Consider the following 19,498-nt stretch of genomic DNA (forward strand, 5'->3'; position numbering starts at 1 on the left):
CAGTGTTCTCCTCTATCACAATGTTAACAAGACCCGTCCGCTAAAGTCCTCCTACATGGTCATTAGGGGCCGAGGCTGGAGGTGTTATTCAACTAACATTTGTGAGGCCATGCATCACTTATGTCGCCGCCGCGGCCCGAACGCATCTCACAGCATCGTGTGGCTCCCTCCTCTGCCACCCTGCAAATGTCAATTACCATATTTCCTCCTGACATTTATCAGTAATGGCTAACATGAGCTACGAGAAATCAGTGTCATTATGTTGGCGATGGACGGGAGGCAGGTAGGGACGGGGGGCTCGTTTATCAATGACAGGTGGTTGAGGCTTGAGCACATCTCAATAAAGGCCTAACCAGAATGTGATCAAAACAAATAAATTGGCTGATTATTGCAGGGTTTTTTTTTTCCCCCCGCTCTTCTTTTTGTCGAACTTTAAACAACAGACGCGAGAATTGTTGAGAATTCTTCTTGTTCTGTTGGGTTAAGCTGTTTACTGGCACCTCTGCTATTCTGCGGCTGAGACTTTGTCACCACGATTAAACTTAACTTGGGTGTGAAAGGTTTACAAAGCTGCCATACGCTCCTTCCTGCTGCAGCACTGCACTCTGCAGTCGCAGTCAGCTAAGGTTTGTGACGCGCTTCAGAAGATCCTGCACAAACATAACGTTACACAACACCGAGAGGTGAAATCTGGCATTGAATGAAGCACCAAATACATCTTAAAAACACGAGTGAGCTGTGAAAGAAGAGGCGCTCCTGCTATCTTGTGTTTTGTTCCACGATGGTGCAACAATTAATAGGATTATAAGTAAATTAAAGAGGCCAATAACCCTTTTCCTTGTGCTATTGTACACTTTAGATGAGCATTTACAAGGAAAATAGATCTGAATGTAATTTCATGTTTTAACAGCTACATCAAATGTAGTTACTATACTCAATACAACATAATGTGCCGCAACAAAATAATCGAAAATGATGACGGAAGATGGCATTTATTTGGAATAATTCAACGTGATCTTCTAAAAGTTGGCATTTACATGCTTGTTTCCTGTTTGTTTTGTTATGTTATACAATGTTTTACTTAGCGTTACTGTTCATTTGCATTGTATGAAAGGGGCTTTACAAAAACAAATGGTTTCACTATTTAACTGTTTTCTCATAATTGAAATATAAGTAGAAAAGAAAGGTGGTAACGTTTTATTTTGATTTCTTAAAGAAATACCAGAAATATCCTTCATAAAAAAAGAAGAAAAAAACATTGGGAGTTGCAGATATAAGCAGTTTGTCTCTACTTGGCAGTTGGTCACATTTAACACTGAATAAAAGAGACTCGGCATGATGCAGGATCCCACAACAATGAGGTGTCAGCCAGTGATCGTGAGCTACGACTCTGCAGCACTTATCATACGCGACCTATGAAATTACTTCTAACTTCTTTATCTGAGAAACAACACGTTTTCTGAGATTAGAGGCCTTCACACATCTTTTTTTTCTTCCTCTGTTGTTTTTCTACTGAACCCAGACGAAGCTGCATTTATTTATTTTTTTAAACAAGGTTGTTGTTTTTTTTCACGTTGTGTAAAACGATCATTTTTGTGAAAGAACAAAACAAGAGGCTGTGTAACCTGAACCAAGACGGCGCGACTCATTCCTCCTTTCAACCTTGACAAAAGCGATCGTTCCGGGTAATTTTATTTATATATATATATATATATATAAATAAAATGATTACAGACTTACCACTCCGATGGAGAAGTAGTTGTTGACGATGCTGTAAGGCACCGGGTCGCCTCGCTCCTCCTTGTCGGTGGGCGTGACGTCGATCTTCCAGCGATCCAGCATCATCTCTGAACTGTTCTCGATGTCGCGCATTATCTTCAGGAGGCTCTCGCCCTCGTAGCCTCGGGACAAACAAACCACGAGAGGTGCGTTACAACGGGTCTGGCGGTTTTAGGTGACTTACATGATGAAAATCTGTCTCTGATTTCTCCGGACGGCTTTATTTCTTTTTTATTTCTTCCAACCAGAGCTACAAAAAAGGGCTTTATGCAGCCAGAAAAAAATGCTGGTACCAATAATCACTCAATGTGAATATATATACCTTTTTAACTTTCATTATTGTAACTATCTATCTAATTTAATTATTAATAATTTAACTAATTTAGCTCTAAAGTATCATAGATTTTGTCCTTAAATGTATTTAAAGTGACTTTTCCAACTGTATTTTGAGATTTTCTTTACCAACAAGAATAAAAAGGGGAGAACAAAAATACTTGTAATTTAAAAAGTTATATTTCAGTCTAATGAATGCAAATATTGAATTCTAGAGCTTGTGGGTCTCAAATCCCTTTTAGTGTCAGAAAGATCAAACGAGCAGTAGATTAACCAGCTGATCAACGTCTTTGATCGTCAAATCATTGTTTAAGTCGTTTTCTTAAGTTTGCCTTTCTTTCTTTTTTTATATGATTGTAAACTGCCTCTTTCTACCTAAGACAACGTTATGATAATCATATATTCACGCTCCTAAAGTCAGGTACACTCGTGAACGACGCATGTAAAGAGGAGGATCGAGGCGTTTCACTGCAACGTGTCCATTTCCTGTCAGTACCTCCTCCCCACCGCAGACATCTTGCCAGGTCGTTGCCCGTGCCAAGAGGAAGTATGCACACGGGGGGGTTCCTGTCCAGGTTGGCCTTATCTGGAACAGCGGGATAAAAATCACAATGCGCCACACGAATCAAGGCCAAACTGAGAAAACGAAAGTCACAGCCAAATACTTGCAAAGAAACCATCAAATCCATTTTGCGTCCCCACTTGTTCTAGTCCAAGTCAGTATGAGCGTCCAGTTGCACAGTCTATTTCAAGAGACGGTTATTACCGCTCTTTGTTTTGATTGATAAAAAATTGAGGCAATTTTTCAAAGCCAGAACACGTCTTCAAGATCAAATAAAGAAGGCTAGGTGTTTTTTTTTTTGTTTTTTTTCTTCTCTCCCCTCAATTGATGACTTGTATGTTGCTTTCCAACTCACATAATCATCCCACTTTACCACCCTGGAATACGCTGGTTTGGACGTAATGGAAGTGTTTATATACAAAACATAACGTACGCTTTAATATCTCAGGCTGAATAACAGGAGCTGCTGCTGGCTTTGAAAAACTAATACAAAAATAAAACAAATACAATTTTTTCCCAAAATAGAAATAGAGCGTTTAATTAAGTTGCACCAAGTTGACGTTATCAGCAACAGACGTCAGTGTGTCGCAGATGAACTGAAAGCACTGCATGTGGTTTGGCCGCATGTAATGCGTGTAAAATAATAAATAGGACCAGATTCTTGATGTTATGAAATATACGATATATTCTCTACCTATGAAGTCCAGGATCCAGCCCACGGTGCCGTCCCCTCCGCAGGCCAACACTCTGAAGTCAGGAACATCTCTGAAGAAGTTCAGCCTGCAAACACACACAATCTTTGTCTTTTGTTACTTCAACCCACACCAAAATATTGCAAAATCTGTATTCTTCTGACCTTATTAAGAGCCAATATGTACAAAGACAATAAAGTGATAACTCCTCTGTTTGTTATACAATCATTATTATACCAAATAAGGACGTAGTTCATGTTTTAGATGGGCGATGCGTCAACGTCATCATCTACTTAACAAGAATTCAGTTTCTAAAAAAACTTGATATACTTATGTGACGTCATGAGAACAACTGGAGCTGTGTTAGTGGCATCTGTAGCTGTGAGGTTGCAGACTGATAATATCTCAATACCTCCGCTCACTCCTCTCTTCACAAGCGGGGAGGAGAACTACGGTGGCCTTCAGGTGAAAACTTTGGTTTGTCCATTCTGGGCTACTGTAGAAACATGGCGGGGCAAGATGGTGAACTTTTAGTTTAAAGTAATTAATGCAAAAAAAAATCCTACACACTTCAGGACTTATTTGCGGCTGAGGTGATGGTAACGTTTCATTTTCTGGGGGCTTCTGCATATCAGCTCCAAATTCATAGAATGAGGAAAAGTCGTCAAGTATAAAGCTGTTAAAACAAATTAGTTGTTAAAGAGGCCCAGAGGAACTTCAGGGTGGAGATTTGTACACAATTATTTTACAATTATATGACCTTTATTGTTACGTTTTATTTTGTAAATCCAGTTGGTCTGAGTGAGTGATTAAACAGTTACAATTACTCTATTAAGTGCGTGAGACGGCCCCTTGTTGCTGAAATGTCTCTGTGGAATAACATCTGTGTTGTTAACATCATTCTGAAGTGTTCCCGCTTCCTCTATTTCAAGTTTTGATACTTGTTATGATCTCCCGTGTCATATTTTCCAACAAAGAATGAGTCACTTCTTTTCTTCCCGCTCCAAAAATGTGGCTTTTGTTTGATTGGGTGTTTAAAGAAATGACAATTACTTCAGATATCAGCTTTTCTCTCGCCGATGAAGGAGAGCGTTAAGTGTTCACATGACAGATCTGTGTGCTGATCGCATCGTCGTGCCCACTGCTTCACTGCAAGCCCCCTCCGATCCCACAAAACAACACATGTCGCCCTGACAATGACTCATTCGACGAGCTGGCCCGCCTGTTGGAGGGCTAATTGGATCATGACAGGCAATGTTCAGTCCAACTTCTTCCGTTCCTTCACAATAACAGAGCCCTAACTGAATGAGCCAGCCTCCGAGCCTCGTATGGCGGGTAAATGATTCGCTCAATTACTCTCCAACTGGGACCGCAAACCACATTAGACGCAAAACAGACGGCCGCGAAAACATGAAAGGCAACTTTGGGGATGTTTAAATACCACGAAACAAAACACTTAATTTGCCGCGATTGCATTAGCGAGGCTGCTAATTGACAGCGGCGCGTGCGGCTGCTTCGGTCCTGCAGTGTCCGACGGCGACCGTTCACCTCGCTAATGCGCGCGGCGGTGCATGCGTGCACTTGGCGAAATATTAACAAGGTTACAGCGGGGCGAGGTCATCTGGAATGCTGTCGGCTCTGAGGAGAAGCTCTGGCCTCAGCTCCAGACAGGCCACGTCTCGGGGCCACGTGCAGAGACATCAAGGGAACGGAGACGAAACAGTCGGCGCAAGGGCAGCCCCACCCCCCAAAAAAACAACTAAAAAAGTAGGTGCTGCGTCGGCAACATCTACGCCGCTCCAGCTTCGAGCGCAGACAGTCGGTGTCAACCCAGAGGAGGTTGTGTGCCGCCGTGTATTTATCTTTTATAAAGCCACAACGAGTCCGCGTTCCAGATCTAATCAAAGCCAAACAGCGTGGCGGCACGGCGGAGAGGCAGTCCTGTATGTCGCATACCGCCAAAGTGGCGAAGGAGCCTTATGCATGTAAATGAACCATTCATTTTCTTAATCACAGACGTGAACCATAGGCAGCCCGCCGCCGCCTGCGCCTACAGCCCGCGGTGAGCTGCTCGTCTGTATGCGCGATCACATGTGGGACGGCGAGAGTGTCACCCTGTCTCCATCCGTCAGTCATCGGTGTCACCCGCTCCCCCCGTCCGCACGCCGGCTTATGCATATGGAGCCGCCGCTCGGCCGGGGCTCCAGCATGACGCTGGCGTCTCCAGGATTGGTTACGGGGGAGCCCACCTCATTTGTGTCGGCGCTGCGTGAGGGAAGCGAGTGGAGGGTCTAATAATAAAAGGCCTCTCTTGCATGTGATGGAGGTTATTATTATTATTATTATTAGATGCGAGCAGCCTGTTTGTAAACAGAAGATCGTTAGCAGAGACCGTTTGATTTGTCTTTCAGGAATCAGAAATGCAAAGAAAATATTTTAGAAGTGAGTTTTGAACTTGCTGGAATATGAACATGTTTTTATTTCGGTTTATTTCTCTTCAGTTTCCTGCTGAAATCACATCTGATATCTTGGATTGCATACCATTTACTTAAAACAGAACATTTTCCAAGATGGCGGCGACCTCTCTGTCCTGACCACGTGGTGTTTTGTTCTGTTACAAAATGTTTGTACGAAAGTTGTTTGTCTTCATCTCGTCAGTCTCTTAATGTTTATGTTATCTCAATGTACTTTTTTTTTAAAAATCTATTTGCACTTTAATATTATTATCTGTATTCACTTTATATGTTGGACAGGAGAGTAACGTTTTCCATACGTTTGCACATGTGTAAGAATTGACAATAAAGCTTACTTTGACTTTTGACTTTGGCCTCCTAAGTCGTTTACGTAAAAGGACCGTTTGTAGGATTTGGTGGCATCTAGTGGTGACATTGCAGAATGCAACTAAATGAACGTAAACCAGTGGTAACTCTGTTTGTCGAACTCAAAGAACATCCATACCGACATAAAAAAGCACCAGAAGTAATTTGGTGACTAATTCTTAGTTTCAGGTGATTTCACACTGAACATAGTTATGAATATTATATTCCATTTCTGCTAAAAGATCCCCAGAAATGCTAAATGCTGGAGTATTTTATGTAAGACGTTTACTCCAAAAAAGGTATTCTGAGAGAGCGCTATTGCCACTGCGAGCAAAACTGCTTTTCATGTGTACATTTGCACTCATGGTTTTTAAACCTTCCCTGATCTTTATGGATAAGCACCACGTACCCTGGCATGGGTCCGTTCTTGGCCAGATTGTACACTTGCCTCGGGTTCAGAAGATACTGGAATTTTCTGTAAATCCTGCAGAAGTAATTATGAGAAGAGAGCGAGAGATCAGGAAAAAAAAAGTCAAGACAATCAAAAGAAAGTCACAACGCAGACATTCAAAGATTAAAAAAAAAAAAACTGGTGGTTTTAGGAGTTTAGTGACAGATTCGCCGACGCACACCGGCGTCCAATCAGAGCCCAGCAAGGCAGCGGACTGGGCAGCGGGGTGGGACATACCCAAAGACATACCCTTGAGGAGAAACCATTAGAAAGACTAATTCATTTTAATTTCAATTTCATTACATCAACTGGCTGAAGTCATATTTTGATCTCATAATTTAAACAAATGAGGGCCGGCGTAATAGGGAGTGAATGAATATGTTTCAGTAATAACCCAATTAGCCCTGGGTTAAAGACGGGGGACCGGCCGGGGACGTGGCAGAGAGGAGGGCGTCTGTGGGGAGCCGGCGGTGAAGGCGGTCGTCGTCTCTCTCCTGGTCGACGCTCTCCGGGTTTTTATTTGACTAAGTAAACCCGGAGCTCTCGGCAGCTCCAGGCCACGCCGCCGCCTTTTCTCCGCCGCGGTGGAGGAGCGGAGCTTCAGAGGCCTCTTGTAGCGTGTAGAGACAGATTGTGTACTCACCGCTCTCCCTGCTTCCCCCCGCTCTTCGGATTGACAAACACCAGCAGAGGATGAGTGCCCTCTATTGTTGTGATCTGAATGGGAGATGTCAAAACAAAGCGCTGGTGTTTGGAGACTGCAGGATGCTTCACAGGAATTCACTTTCAAGCCATATCCCTCAGACGTTTTAGTTTTGTTTTTTTATATCGAGTCTACACGGCACTTCCAAGCAGTGCCAGTCATCCAATTCGGTACCTGGATGTAAGGCAAAGTGCGGCCGCTCACCATTTTCTTTGCCCGAGTCCAAATCTAATCTTGTGTTAATTATAATAATCTAATTATAAAAAAGGAGAACAGTGATAAAGTCCTAAAAGAAAAAGAAAAAAGTATTTCTATGGCAAAATTTGATAAAATAAATCACATAAATGTTCTTTTTCTGATTAGCGGACGTGGTATATTCAAAGAATTCTATGAAAAGACCAAAAAAAGTCATTATTAGTCATTATTATGTCAATACTTTCAGACTTTCCCTGCTATGTTTTTGGTCATTCTTTCTGAAGGTACATATCTGTTAAAAGCAGCTTACAATATATTTAGTTTAATAAAAAACATTTAAAAATCTTTTAATCAAATGTGACTCAAAAAAGAATAGATTTGTTAGGGAACTATTTTAAATGGCGGATTAATACACATTAGTGTTTTTATTGAAAATAAACAGTGTGTTCATGGTAATGAAGCAACACGTCAGTCAGTGCAGCAGTGAGGCTCAACAATGAAGCTCTACGTCACCGAGGAAGAAGATATCACAATGCTTCTTGGTTTCTTTACAACAAATCCAATGTTGATTTTAGCCATTTTATTGAATATAGCACACCGACTAAACAACATTGTGCATTCACTCCACTTTTGACGATACATGTATCAGAAATGAAGGTTTTTCTCAGAAGTTATGGTGGCAAATGACATTGGATGCAGGTTGGGTTTCAGAAAGCAGACAGCCGTGGACATACAGGCCAGTAAAGCGATCCATCCATCTCTCAGACAATCAATACTCTTAACCTGATAAATCATGATTCACTATTCAGTCGTAATAGCCATTTGTCGCCGCTTCCTAATTGGCGGGGCAGTTTGTCTCGTGGAGGAAAAGGGCTTTTTTGGGGGGGGGGGTGGGGGGGGAGATAAAAACGCCACGGTGCCAGAGGCCGGACTCACAAAAAGCAGCCACACAAACAAGCTCTAATCCGGCGGCGCCCACGTTTCAATCGTGCCCCTTGCCCCCGTGCCCTCCCTGACACAGATGAAGCGCTTAGCTCCCCCTGTCTGCTGTCCCAGCAGGCCGAGGGTGAATTAATGAGCTCCCCTGTCCTGTCCAGAGTGATCCATTACTTCCTGTAATTATAAATAATAATCTTGATTATTACGCTGGTTAGCCGGCGAGCGGCAGAGATGGATTGTGCCTTGGCTATGATTCATCATGTTTCTCTCCCAGCCAACGCGTAGACGGGCAGTCGCCACAGACGGCGGCAGGTTTCCATCGCCGGCGTGCTGGCTGACAGACATTAGAGGGGATCTGAGCGGACCGGGCTCTGCCAGAAAATACTGATTACCAGCGGACTGGACTCATCACATGACCGACTGCAGAGGTTAATTTCAAAAAGGTCTGAAGCATGAATGCAAATGCAACAATAAATGATGAAGCGGCTGGTTTACAATTGATGCAGAACGCAGCACAGAGGCCTCTTAACAAATATCAGCCGTCCGGCCCATTGGTTTTAGATTTCATATTTTGGACTATGTTTATGACTCTTTATCACGTCTGGCTCCTTTTTTACATTGAAGATCTTTAAACCCGTTTATTCTGCACTCAGATCAGATCTTGTCAAAAGTCTTAAGATAGAAAGCGTGGCGTGATTTACAACCGCATTCATTTTTTTTTCTTTACTCTTTTCAAATGTATTTATTTGTTTACGTTTGGAACCTCATACTCTATCTTAATAGCGCCCTTTAAAAGCCAAGTTCACTTACTACTGAAGTCGTGACTCATTAAACAACTTGTTCTGACAGTAGATTAAATAATATATAAGCGAGTGAAGGTACGCTATGTGGTAACGGTACACCACGTGATGAAGGTACAGCGTGTGATGAAGGTACACCACGTGATGAAGGTACACCATGTGATGAAGGTACAGCGTGTAATGAAGGTACAGCGTGTGGTAAAGGTACACCGTATGGTGAAGATACGGGGTGTTGTGAAGATATGGCGTTTGGTGAAGGTTGGTCGTGTTGTAAAATTATGTCGTATGGTGAAGATGCACAATATGGTGAAGGTACGCCGTATGGTGAAGAAAACTGTGTGGTGTAGGTGCGTCGTGTGGTGAAGGTGCGTCGCGTGGTGAAGGTGCGTCGCGTGGTGTAGGTGCGTCGTGTGGTGTAGGCGCGTCGTGTGGTGTAGGTGCGTCGTGTGGTGTAGGCGCGTCGTGTGGTGCAGGTACAGGCAGCAGGAGAATACAACACAGAGGTAGAGTAAGACTCACCTGCAGGCCCTGGCCGTCCACTGTGACGGAGTTGGCTCTCTGCATCTTCCCTCTGCTCGACTGACTGCAGCGGGAGTCCTTCCTGAGCGTCGACTGTCTCTCCTGGGGGTCAAAGGTCAAAGAGCGGATCCATAAATTAGGTAATTTCCACCATTACAAAGTCGTAACTACAACTTTTACAAAATCTTCTTATTGCACAAATTTAAAGCAAGACATTACTTCATTTAGATTAGTCTGAAAACTTAAATAGGAGCATCTTCTGTGTTACTCACGTCGTCTCAGCCTGTTGTCATATTTATTGTTGTAACCGTTGACACTGAGAAGACCTTTGTTTTATAAGCTCTTAATTTCCTTATAATTCATTAATCCAGATATTTATCTTGTAATTAACTTTTTGAAATGCGGTTCTGGTTGCGAGGTTGTAAAGTTCAGAGACGATGGTTTGCATTTGGCTTTGAAGCATACTGCCTTTTGTCTGTTGTGAAAAATGAAAAATACTTTTTTCGTATCTATACAACAGGCAACAAAAGTCAACATGATTACACGACGAGGAAAATTTAGGTTCTACTCGGTTTGAGAAATTTTAGGTGCAGTCTTTTCCCCTGAAATTGATGAAGAAAGAAAAGAAAAAAGCTTTCAGAGCAATTTCAGAGCTCAGTGGGAGAAGGGAGGCTGATGATTGCATCCTCAGGTAACACGGTGTCAAACAGGGTCAGCCTCCCGTCGGCCACGTGGGCCGCTGACCAGGGAGGAGCGGAGTCTTACCAGGACGACGGGGCAGATCGAGTTGGGGGGCAGGATGTGATCCTTCAGAGGTCCGCAGTCACACTCGGGTTTCACGTGGGAGGCGCACTTGTTATGGAGCTGGAGGAGGTCGCAGCCGTTAGTTAGTTAACAGCTAACTGGCGTCACAAACAGCACATGTGAAGGTTGTACACTTTTTAGGAATATATATGCTCTCTCTTTCTTTGCTGGAACACGTGTCATGGCTTCGGCTTTTAATTTCTATTAACTTGCAACCACAAACAAGTGTTTTCAGGGTGTAAATTGGTGGGATGACTTGTGAGGCAGCCGAGGTGCGAAAACTAAACCCTAAAAAAAAACATCAACAACCAAGAAGCAGTGGGAATATAATGAGAAGGTGAGCTGCCTCTCCTCGGGTGGCGGCGTACCGTGATTTGACACCACACACAGTGGAGCCCAGTCAGGCCCTGGTAACACTTGATGGTTTTGTGACACTTGTCACACTTGGTGGGGCAGTTCCCTTCCACCCAGAAATGATGCATTACCTGCAGAGAGAGGGAGAGACGGCGTGCAGGGAGGGAGAGAGGTGAGAAAAGAAACATGGTGCCAGAAAAACAAGATGTATAGAAAGGCACGAGTGACACAACAATTATAGACAGCAAGATGGAGAGAAAACAGAATGGAGAGGGAGAGCGAGAGAGAGAGAGAGAGCGCAGCAGAGAGCCAGCAGACATCTTTAAAGCAGGTCCGTCCTGGTGATTAGCAATGCTCAGTGGCAGATTGAGTTGATATAATTCCAGTAGAAGAAGAGAAGCCCTCATCCTGAGCCGCGTGGAGCGTCGGCGATCCAAGCGTGCCGACGGCTAAACACTTCAATTGGACGCACCTCTGTGTTTTTCTTGGACTTGACATATGTTTTGATGCATGACGGCGGCGCGCGAGCCACGCAGCGCTCATGGACGGTGTACTTGCAGACTGGAAGGGAGGAGAGAAAGAAAAACATTGTAATTCAAGACTTTCAACTCGGAAAAGACAGAGAAAGGGAGAGAAGGAAAACAAACAGAACAGTGCTATAAGTGCTATTCACCAGGGTCTGAATAATGTGTTTGTTAAAGCTGCACTGAAGGTGTTGCCAATGTTTTGTGAAAACAGCTTCTGTGGAGGGTGTCGAGTTGGGTGCATTATAGAAAAAAAGGCAATGAGTAATGAGATCAGAATTACAGAGAATAAAGTTTTGTTAATCTTTTCCATATTCAGCATTGAGGCTTGAAAAAGCCTCCGAAACCACTTCTTTATCATCATTTGACACCGGAAACGCCAAAAAAATAAGTAAAATAAAGGCCAAGTGAGAAATAAGACACCATTAATTTTGTTTGCCTAAAATTGGACTCATATTGGCCACAATATGAGTCCTGTATAAACTACTTTATATTCATAACAGAAAGACTAATCCAGAGCTCGGGGGCCCTCGCAGCAGAATTTCAGTCTCCTTTACTTTTCAAGTCTAGATCGGGGGACTGTTGCAGGACGATGGAGCATAAAAGTCCACGAATGTCTTTTCCAGAGTCAGAGAACAATCGTGATGTTAATTATTGCAAACAGTCAAAGTTGATAAAAACAGGACTGAACACTTTTCTGAAGACGAAAGTTTATTTGAAAGCAAGGATACCGGCTACATTTTCTGAAAAAAAAGATATATATATATATGAACTCACATGAGCAGCAGAGGCCCTGCTTCCCGAGGCCGATCAGCATGTTGAGGCACAGGTTACAGTAGGCCGGCTTGTTGAAGTGCTTCAGTCTCCACACGTGTTGCCCGTCGTCTTTCACATTCTGCAGCCACACAAACGCGCACAGACATTACCAATTGACCCGACCATTAATAACGGTTTCATGAAAATCGTCTTGTGTTCCGATCGGAAAATCGTCAGCTAATCATTTCACTCATTTGTTTGTCACTAAGTTGTATTTCTCCAGTTCTGCCTTCACGTGGTAGTAATATTCATTCATAAATTTAAAAAAAAAAAGACACTTGGGTCGGGATCAATGCTGAAGCTGGTGAAATGGTTCCATCTAGTGGAAGAACAGGGCAAACAGCGGGGATACACACGTGTAGAGATGTTGTCAGGAAGCCACAGGGGAGAGTGTGTGAGCTGTTAGCGGATCAATTATGAATTACTATGACTGGATTAGGAATGATGAGGAATATATCCTCTGCTTATAGTGCTTTCCCCCCCCAGATCATCTGCAACAGGAGCAAGGCCCAGAAAAAGAAGGAAACAATACAAAACACATTTCAGATTTCAAATTCCAGGAGTTTAGCTGACCCTGTGAACCGCAGTAAATCACAACAAAGCCGTAAGAGGTTGAACGCAATAGCGTGACTTTAAAGCGATTAGCATAATCATTTTTGCGGAAATAAGTAAAAATTTTTAAAAAGAGCTGAGAGATTTTGTCAATTTACACTTGCACAATGCGAGAAGATTTTTTTTCATTTCTTTGGAAGGCTGATGAAGCAAAAGCTGTGCAGAGTCTTGAATGCATGGAGCGAAGGGCTTCGTGATTAGTTTACCTCAAGCTTACGTTTGCAGGTTTCTTATCATATCTTTTCTTTTATGCATTCTAACAGTGATGTCCAGCGACACGGGTCATTGCTCATATTCAGTCTTTTCAATATAAACTTCTGTCTTTACAGAAAACTACGGAGAGAAGTGGCTCGGCTAATTAACATAATAATTAATTACTAGGGAATTGTTTATTATGTACGGAGGACACGTGACAAAAAAGTCAACTATTTAGGATTCCCATGAAATGTGTCTCACGCACACTTGAGCCCCAGTTAGGATTTAGTGTGAAAACTCCAGTGATCTGTTCACTTTTCCATCCAACCATATCATCGGGGTAATTGTATTACTTGTTTGTATATTGATTAAATAACAACAGAAATAATGACATTTTGACAGCAGCCTTGGTTGCAAAAAAAAAAAGACAAACACAGGACTTTCACTCAGGAGTCCACAGTTCCTGTCTCGTGTGAAACCAAAAGCAAGTTGAATGCTTGTATTGTTACGTAGGAAATGGCGCTGTGGACAGCTGTTCTTTATTTACGCTAAGCACAGATTTTTTTTTCTAACCTAGCGTGACCAGACGTCCTCTCTTTCCCGAACACGTCCGGCAGGGATTCCAAAAACGTCGCTTTTTTTGGTAGTTTAGCACGACTCGTTCTTTGTTATGAGCCAGAGATTGCGTGGATGCACGACTGTGAAGCGGGATGAACCTGCTCCACAATCCCAGCGTGGCCCAGCGTGACCATTAACATGCGCTGTGATTGGTCAGTGGGGGGCAGCCTGACTTCTGCAACAGCTGACTGACTCAGACTGAACGCGTCGGTATAAAATCCACGGCCTGGCAACACGTTTACCTACGACTGGCTCGGCTTTAGTACAGCTGCAGACTTCGTCATACTGATGGACGTTTTGAGATTCGAGGACATTTTTGATACCAGCAGCTGAGCATGTGCACAGGGTTGACTGTGTTGGCGCGCGACCGGCGGCGTCTCTGCGGACTCACCGTCTCCAGGCCCAGCAGCACCAGCAGCGGGATGGTGGTCATGCCTCCCTGGATCCACTCCTCCAGGGACACGGTGCCATTGTGATCGTAGTCGATCTCCTGCATCATGTCCTGGAGGATCTACAGCGTGAACAGAGACGATAAGTCACCGGACAGGAGGAGGAGGAGGAAGAGGAAGAGGAGGAGAACAGGAACAAGAAGAAAAATAAGTGGTTTTCACAGAAGTAGCAAATTAGAATTGGTTCCCACAAAATTGTCATTGTTGTGGGAAAAACAAAACACTGAGAGCTTTTCCTCCGTCTTCAAGCTGAAGAAGTGTGTCTGGCAACCATTGAAGAGGTTTTCTTCACAGTGTGCTAATCTCACATCATCACGGACGTCTGTTAACTGGGTGAAATGTCTCCCTTACTGGTTTCAGCTCAGTCACGTCCCATTCCAGGTACTCGGCTACGTGCATCATCTGGGAGATAATGTGCTCCAGCTCCTGCGGTGAGACCACAGACAGTCAATTACAGGCCCCCAAAACACTGTGTTTACCTTTTCCATGTATTGCAGCCTTGCAAGTGGATGCCGCTAAGTGCCCTCGGCATGAATAGACTGATGAACGGCGCGTAATAGCAGGTTGGGAACGTCACTCTTCCGCACAGAAGAGTTGCACTGAGAAAAACAAAGGCAGCGTGGGAAGAGCTCCGAGGCTGAGAGTGTAATTACAATGGTTGATTTTTCTTTGGAGATATTATTATCTAGCGTGATACTGAATCACTGTAATGCACTTTGGACTTCTTTAAGATGTTGAGCGCAAATTTAGGGTTCACAAAAAAATAAATAAAAAAAGTTATTTCTCTCAAATCTGAAGACAAACAATAAATATTTCTCTTTTTTGGTATATGCTCTCAGTCTTTTCCCCACGCTCCCCATCACAGTCGATACTGGGATACAATACAAAAGTCTCCACTCAACTAACCCATGCCCTCCTACACACTTTCTATCATGGGGCGCTTTCATTCATAAAATATATATGCGCCACGCCAGACTTTTCTCTTCCCGTCATCCATCCCTTCATCTATTTGTCCCAATGTTGATGCATAACATGCAGATAATGGAAGCAGACTGATAATAAGTGCATTAGGGCTGAATCATACAAACATATAGAGAACATAAGTACAGAGCATCTAATATACAACTACTCATGATGCAAAAGACTGCCGTATTTATCGTACTTCAATACTCTGCAGCATTTTAATGTTGACGTGTACATGCAAAATGCTGAGTAATTAAATCAATAACTACAGAATGTATGTTTTATAAACTGTGTTGTGTTCAAGATGTTGAAGTAAACGAAACAATATTACAAATAGATATTGATATATTGAGATATTGTCAACATCAGACAACTATAATGTGCTTAATGAAAATACATAAAATACATAGACGGATTCATCATTTCAAATATTTAAGTGATTTCCTTTTTTCCCTCTTTTTCTTTTCCTCTGTTGTTGTTGTTGTTGTTGTTGTTGTTGTTTGTCTGCTTACATGTGAGGGTCATTTTACACTCTTGAGTGCTTTTCTGTTGCCTGTTTGTTTGTTTGTGTTGTCAAAGTGGCTCTTATTCGCCTCTTCCTTAAAACCCTTTAAGATCAGACCTTGTTTCTCTAAAAAAAATCAGAATGGTTAAAATATTCATACTAAATTCAGATTATCTTCTCAACCATCAGGCCTGTTTGAATAATTTAAACGGTATAATACATATAAAACACTTGTGAGATTGGTTCAGATGTTTGTATCGCAGTACACGTGTTTATGGTTTATGTTGTTGATAGAACACAGAAAATTATGAGAAAGAAACTTTAATAAACTTCTAGAAGGCTCAAGATTTAGAAAGAACTTCCTGCTACGCTTCATTTTCTACTGAACAAACGTTTTAAAAACGTTAGTAAAGTTCTACTTGTTACAAAATACTTTCACAGTAAAAACGACATTATTTCGGGGCGTCGACAGTTAAAAATGTTGGCCCTTTACAAAAAATAGTGAAGGAAATATTTACCGAGCTGTCCAAAGACCCGTTTCCATCAGTGTCATAGAGGCGAAACATAACTGTGGAGACAAAATACAAAACGTCAAGCTGCACCCGCCCCCGACAACGCTATGGTAACAGACAGCTCTCACATCACAGCTGCGATTGGCTCCGGTGTGACACCCCGGGGTGACATCTCGGGGTGACATCTCGATGACATGTCCGAGCGTGACAGAGACGCGACGATAACAACGACATGACCTGGCTGCAGACCATTTCCATGCTAATGGTCGGCACTGAGGCGCTCTTACACCCCCACCCGCTGGCTTCCATGTGAGCGCGGTCGGGGTGCAGCAGACGGCGGAGTGCTGCTGACATCATCAGACGCTGACGTCAGATGGCGGTTCGTCAAGCCACTAACGAGGAGCTAAGTGCCAGTTTCCTGTGACCTTTTTTGTTGGGGGGGGGGGGGGGGGGGGGGGTAAAGAGAGGGGAAGGGATGCTGGTGTCTGGAGTTGGGTGGAGGCTGATGGTGTCACGCGGTGGTGCTTGCGGTGACCCAAAGAAGTTATCACAATTCTGAAGATGATGAGAGTTGTTGGTAACTTCTGCCTGCAGTATTTGGGTTGGACAGTTTCCTCTGGGACTGTTCTCCCGAAAAATAAACACAAATTCTGGATTCATCATTGATAAAAACTTTGTTTTTGGCCGCTTAAACTGTCAATATATTCTGACGGCTGCACATGGTATAGGTAATATCTCTCTCGCTCTCTCTCTCTCTCTCTCTCTCTCTCTCTCTCTCTCTCTCTCTGTGTGTGCGTAACAACTGTTCCTCTGCCTCCTTTAAGTGCTCCTCATGGCTTTTCAAGATTCCTTTCTGAGGAAAACAACCAATCAGAGCAGAGGAGTCTCTCACGCAGCCGCCAGTCACGCTCTTGAAGCTTAAGACTCTTACATGGATAATTTCCCTCACAAAGTATTTCAATGAGTCCCTGATAAAGGTCTACATGCCGATCAAACTGTCAAAGTACTCAACATATATTGCCACATGATGGTTATGATATATCATGGAAAACTTACTCCTTCTGTTTTTGTGCGTTTTCCTACAAAAGTCCAGCAACACTGGTCAACGTCCGCTCCTTACGTGCATACAGTATTTTCAAAATAAACTTCCGTCTTCACAGGAAACAAATTAAGATTAGGAAAAGATGGTGTTCTGAGTTAAAGAAACTACGTTTCACACAAACAACCGTCTTTTGGGAGAAAGACCGGAATCTAGTTTGCCCTTTTCGTCTTTGTGATCATCCACTTCCCATTTGTTCTCCTAAAATCTGACATCCTCAAATTTTCCGATGTGTTTTAAAGAGTTTGAATAATCTGATCAAAACACATTCATGTGTAAGTCAGATGTATTGACACTGATTATGGCTGCATAACAGTGACATATCGTCCAGTTTAAATGTGTTAAAACAATTTCACAGCGAGATCTCTTCAGTGACACCTTGCGATCTGACAAGAAGAAGAATCTTGATGGGATATTAAAGACTTAAAGTGTATATTTAATTAAATGTATCTGTTTTCTGGAACACAACACATGGCTTCATTCTGCCTTGTTTTACTTTTAAGATGTGTTGTATATGCTGTCAACCCTTTCAAAGAAATACCTGAAACACGGGGAACTGCACTGGAGCAAGCTAAACAACAGTATGACGTTTTTCTTCTTCTTTTTGCTCCTTTAGAGTTTACAAAGGTGTTTCTTTTCTTGCTTTAGGTGCTGGATTGTCAGAATTTGCTTTTGACGATCCCAATGAAAGAAAACCCATCAGCTCAGAAACCAAAGCAGTTCTCCAACTAACCAGCAGAGGGAGCCGTCTCCTCAGAAACAACAACCTCGTGGCTCACCGTGAGGTGGAGAGAGGCCAGACACTTAAATCCATGATGCGTTCACACACAGGCAGCATCGTTGAATTATTCAGCTGTCCTCGTGCTTAATGACTGCGACTCTACTCAATAATTCAGCAGATGGATTATAATTATAGCAAGCAAGTCTGATGTCCAATTAAGCAACGTTACCTTGTGAATAAATCATGTGATGAACGCAATTAAGAGACGTGGAAAGAGGTTCCAATAAACTGCGACCAAGCATCTCTTTGGAAAAGCTTCATGAGGAGCTGCACTGATCGTAAAACGATAAACAGAGATGATCGATAAAAATTTAAAAAAAGTCAGAACAGAAAGATGCCAACTTCGACTGAAAGAGCTTAGTTCACTTATTATTTTTCATCTGGGGGAAATAATAGAACGACAAGAAAGATGCAGTGTGATGCAGTTTATTGCTAAGCAATAAATCCAGAGAAGACTCATGACTTTAATGCTGAGCGAAGAAAAAAACTCACACAAAGAGACTGAGACGCAAAAAGAAAGAAGAAGATACTTGTCGAATATTTAGATTGAAACTAAATATCAATATGAGTATCTGTCTATTATTATGTGCTTGTTCAGGCTGATGTCCTAATGTCCTGTTAGCAGACATGTTTGATTTGGTTAAGCAGGAAGAAACGTAAATGATGTCTTTGGTTGAGTTGCACTCAGTGGAGAACTAAACTCAACTTAGATAATTAGATTATTAAATATAATTGTTTGATTTCATTCGTGTGTGTCGCTTCATTCCTTTGTGCCTTATAACCAGTGCTGGAAGTAAATATGTATATTTAGTATTGCACTTAATTTACAATAACAATAAGCCACTTTTACATAATGTACAATACTTTTTGAACTTTTGCTTAAACGTGCAAAATTCCAAATTCATAGCATGTCTGTGATTGCAGGGTTTCCTCCAAACGGTTCTCAACATGATGTTGCGGCTAACGATGCTAACACTGCTAATGGCCCCAGTGCTGGCAGAGGTCCCGGTATCAAAGCGCTGCATTTAGAAAGCAGAGCCTTGCAGCGAAACTTTGATTGCTTGTCACAAATACTGCAGTATTTCTACACAGAAGTACCAAAAGTGTATCGCGAGGTGCTCATTGTTAACGTAAATGAGTATATAACAACAACACGCGTCTGCGGAAAAAAAAAGTTGCATCCGTCAAAAAAAGGTGCTTTCGCTGACTGTTATGTCACACGGCAGGTAACCATGGCAACAGTAGTTCTGCTGGATGCTGCGTCACCAGATCGCACCGACCGAACCCCGAGGTGAGCGGCAAACCAGCTGTCCTTTAATTAGTGGCCATGGCATTGGTCTTCAAAGAGACGGCCTCCACCTCGTCGTCATCATTATAATCGTGACTTTAGCTGCAGATAACACACGTTTTCATGTTTTATTCTTCTGCCGATCATTTTCTTCAATCATTCATTGTTTCGTCCATGAAATAAAAA

The 19,498-nt window shown here is 42.6% G+C and overlaps 1 protein-coding gene across 3 annotated transcripts in view; it reads right to left on the reverse strand.

The window, feature by feature from the left end:
* Positions 1 to 19,498, reverse strand: part of dgkb (diacylglycerol kinase, beta) — a 64,757-nt gene that overhangs the window by 30,054 nt on the left and 15,205 nt on the right. For all 3 annotated transcript variants that reach the window (XM_068569805.1, XM_068569804.1, XM_068569806.1), the window contains 13 exons: positions 16,151 to 16,200; positions 14,516 to 14,590; positions 14,107 to 14,226; positions 12,252 to 12,369; positions 11,423 to 11,511; positions 10,965 to 11,081; positions 10,558 to 10,656; positions 9,793 to 9,894; positions 7,280 to 7,353; positions 6,595 to 6,669; positions 3,369 to 3,454; positions 2,609 to 2,698; positions 1,741 to 1,901 (listed from right to left, as the gene is read on the reverse strand). In XM_068569805.1, the coding sequence (XP_068425906.1) occupies positions 1,741 to 1,901; positions 2,609 to 2,698; positions 3,369 to 3,454; positions 6,595 to 6,669; positions 7,280 to 7,353; positions 9,793 to 9,894; positions 10,558 to 10,656; positions 10,965 to 11,081; positions 11,423 to 11,511; positions 12,252 to 12,369; positions 14,107 to 14,226; positions 14,516 to 14,590; positions 16,151 to 16,200 (1,256 nt within the window). The remainder of the gene's footprint in view (positions 1 to 1,740; positions 1,902 to 2,608; positions 2,699 to 3,368; positions 3,455 to 6,594; positions 6,670 to 7,279; positions 7,354 to 9,792; positions 9,895 to 10,557; positions 10,657 to 10,964; positions 11,082 to 11,422; positions 11,512 to 12,251; positions 12,370 to 14,106; positions 14,227 to 14,515; positions 14,591 to 16,150; positions 16,201 to 19,498) is intronic.

The sequence above is a fragment of the Clinocottus analis genome, unplaced genomic scaffold (genome assembly GCF_023055335.1).
Source record: "Clinocottus analis isolate CAN_PGR_092001 unplaced genomic scaffold, fCliAna1.0.p SCAF_9, whole genome shotgun sequence".
Classification (NCBI taxonomy): domain Eukaryota; kingdom Metazoa; phylum Chordata; class Actinopteri; order Perciformes; family Cottidae; genus Clinocottus; species Clinocottus analis.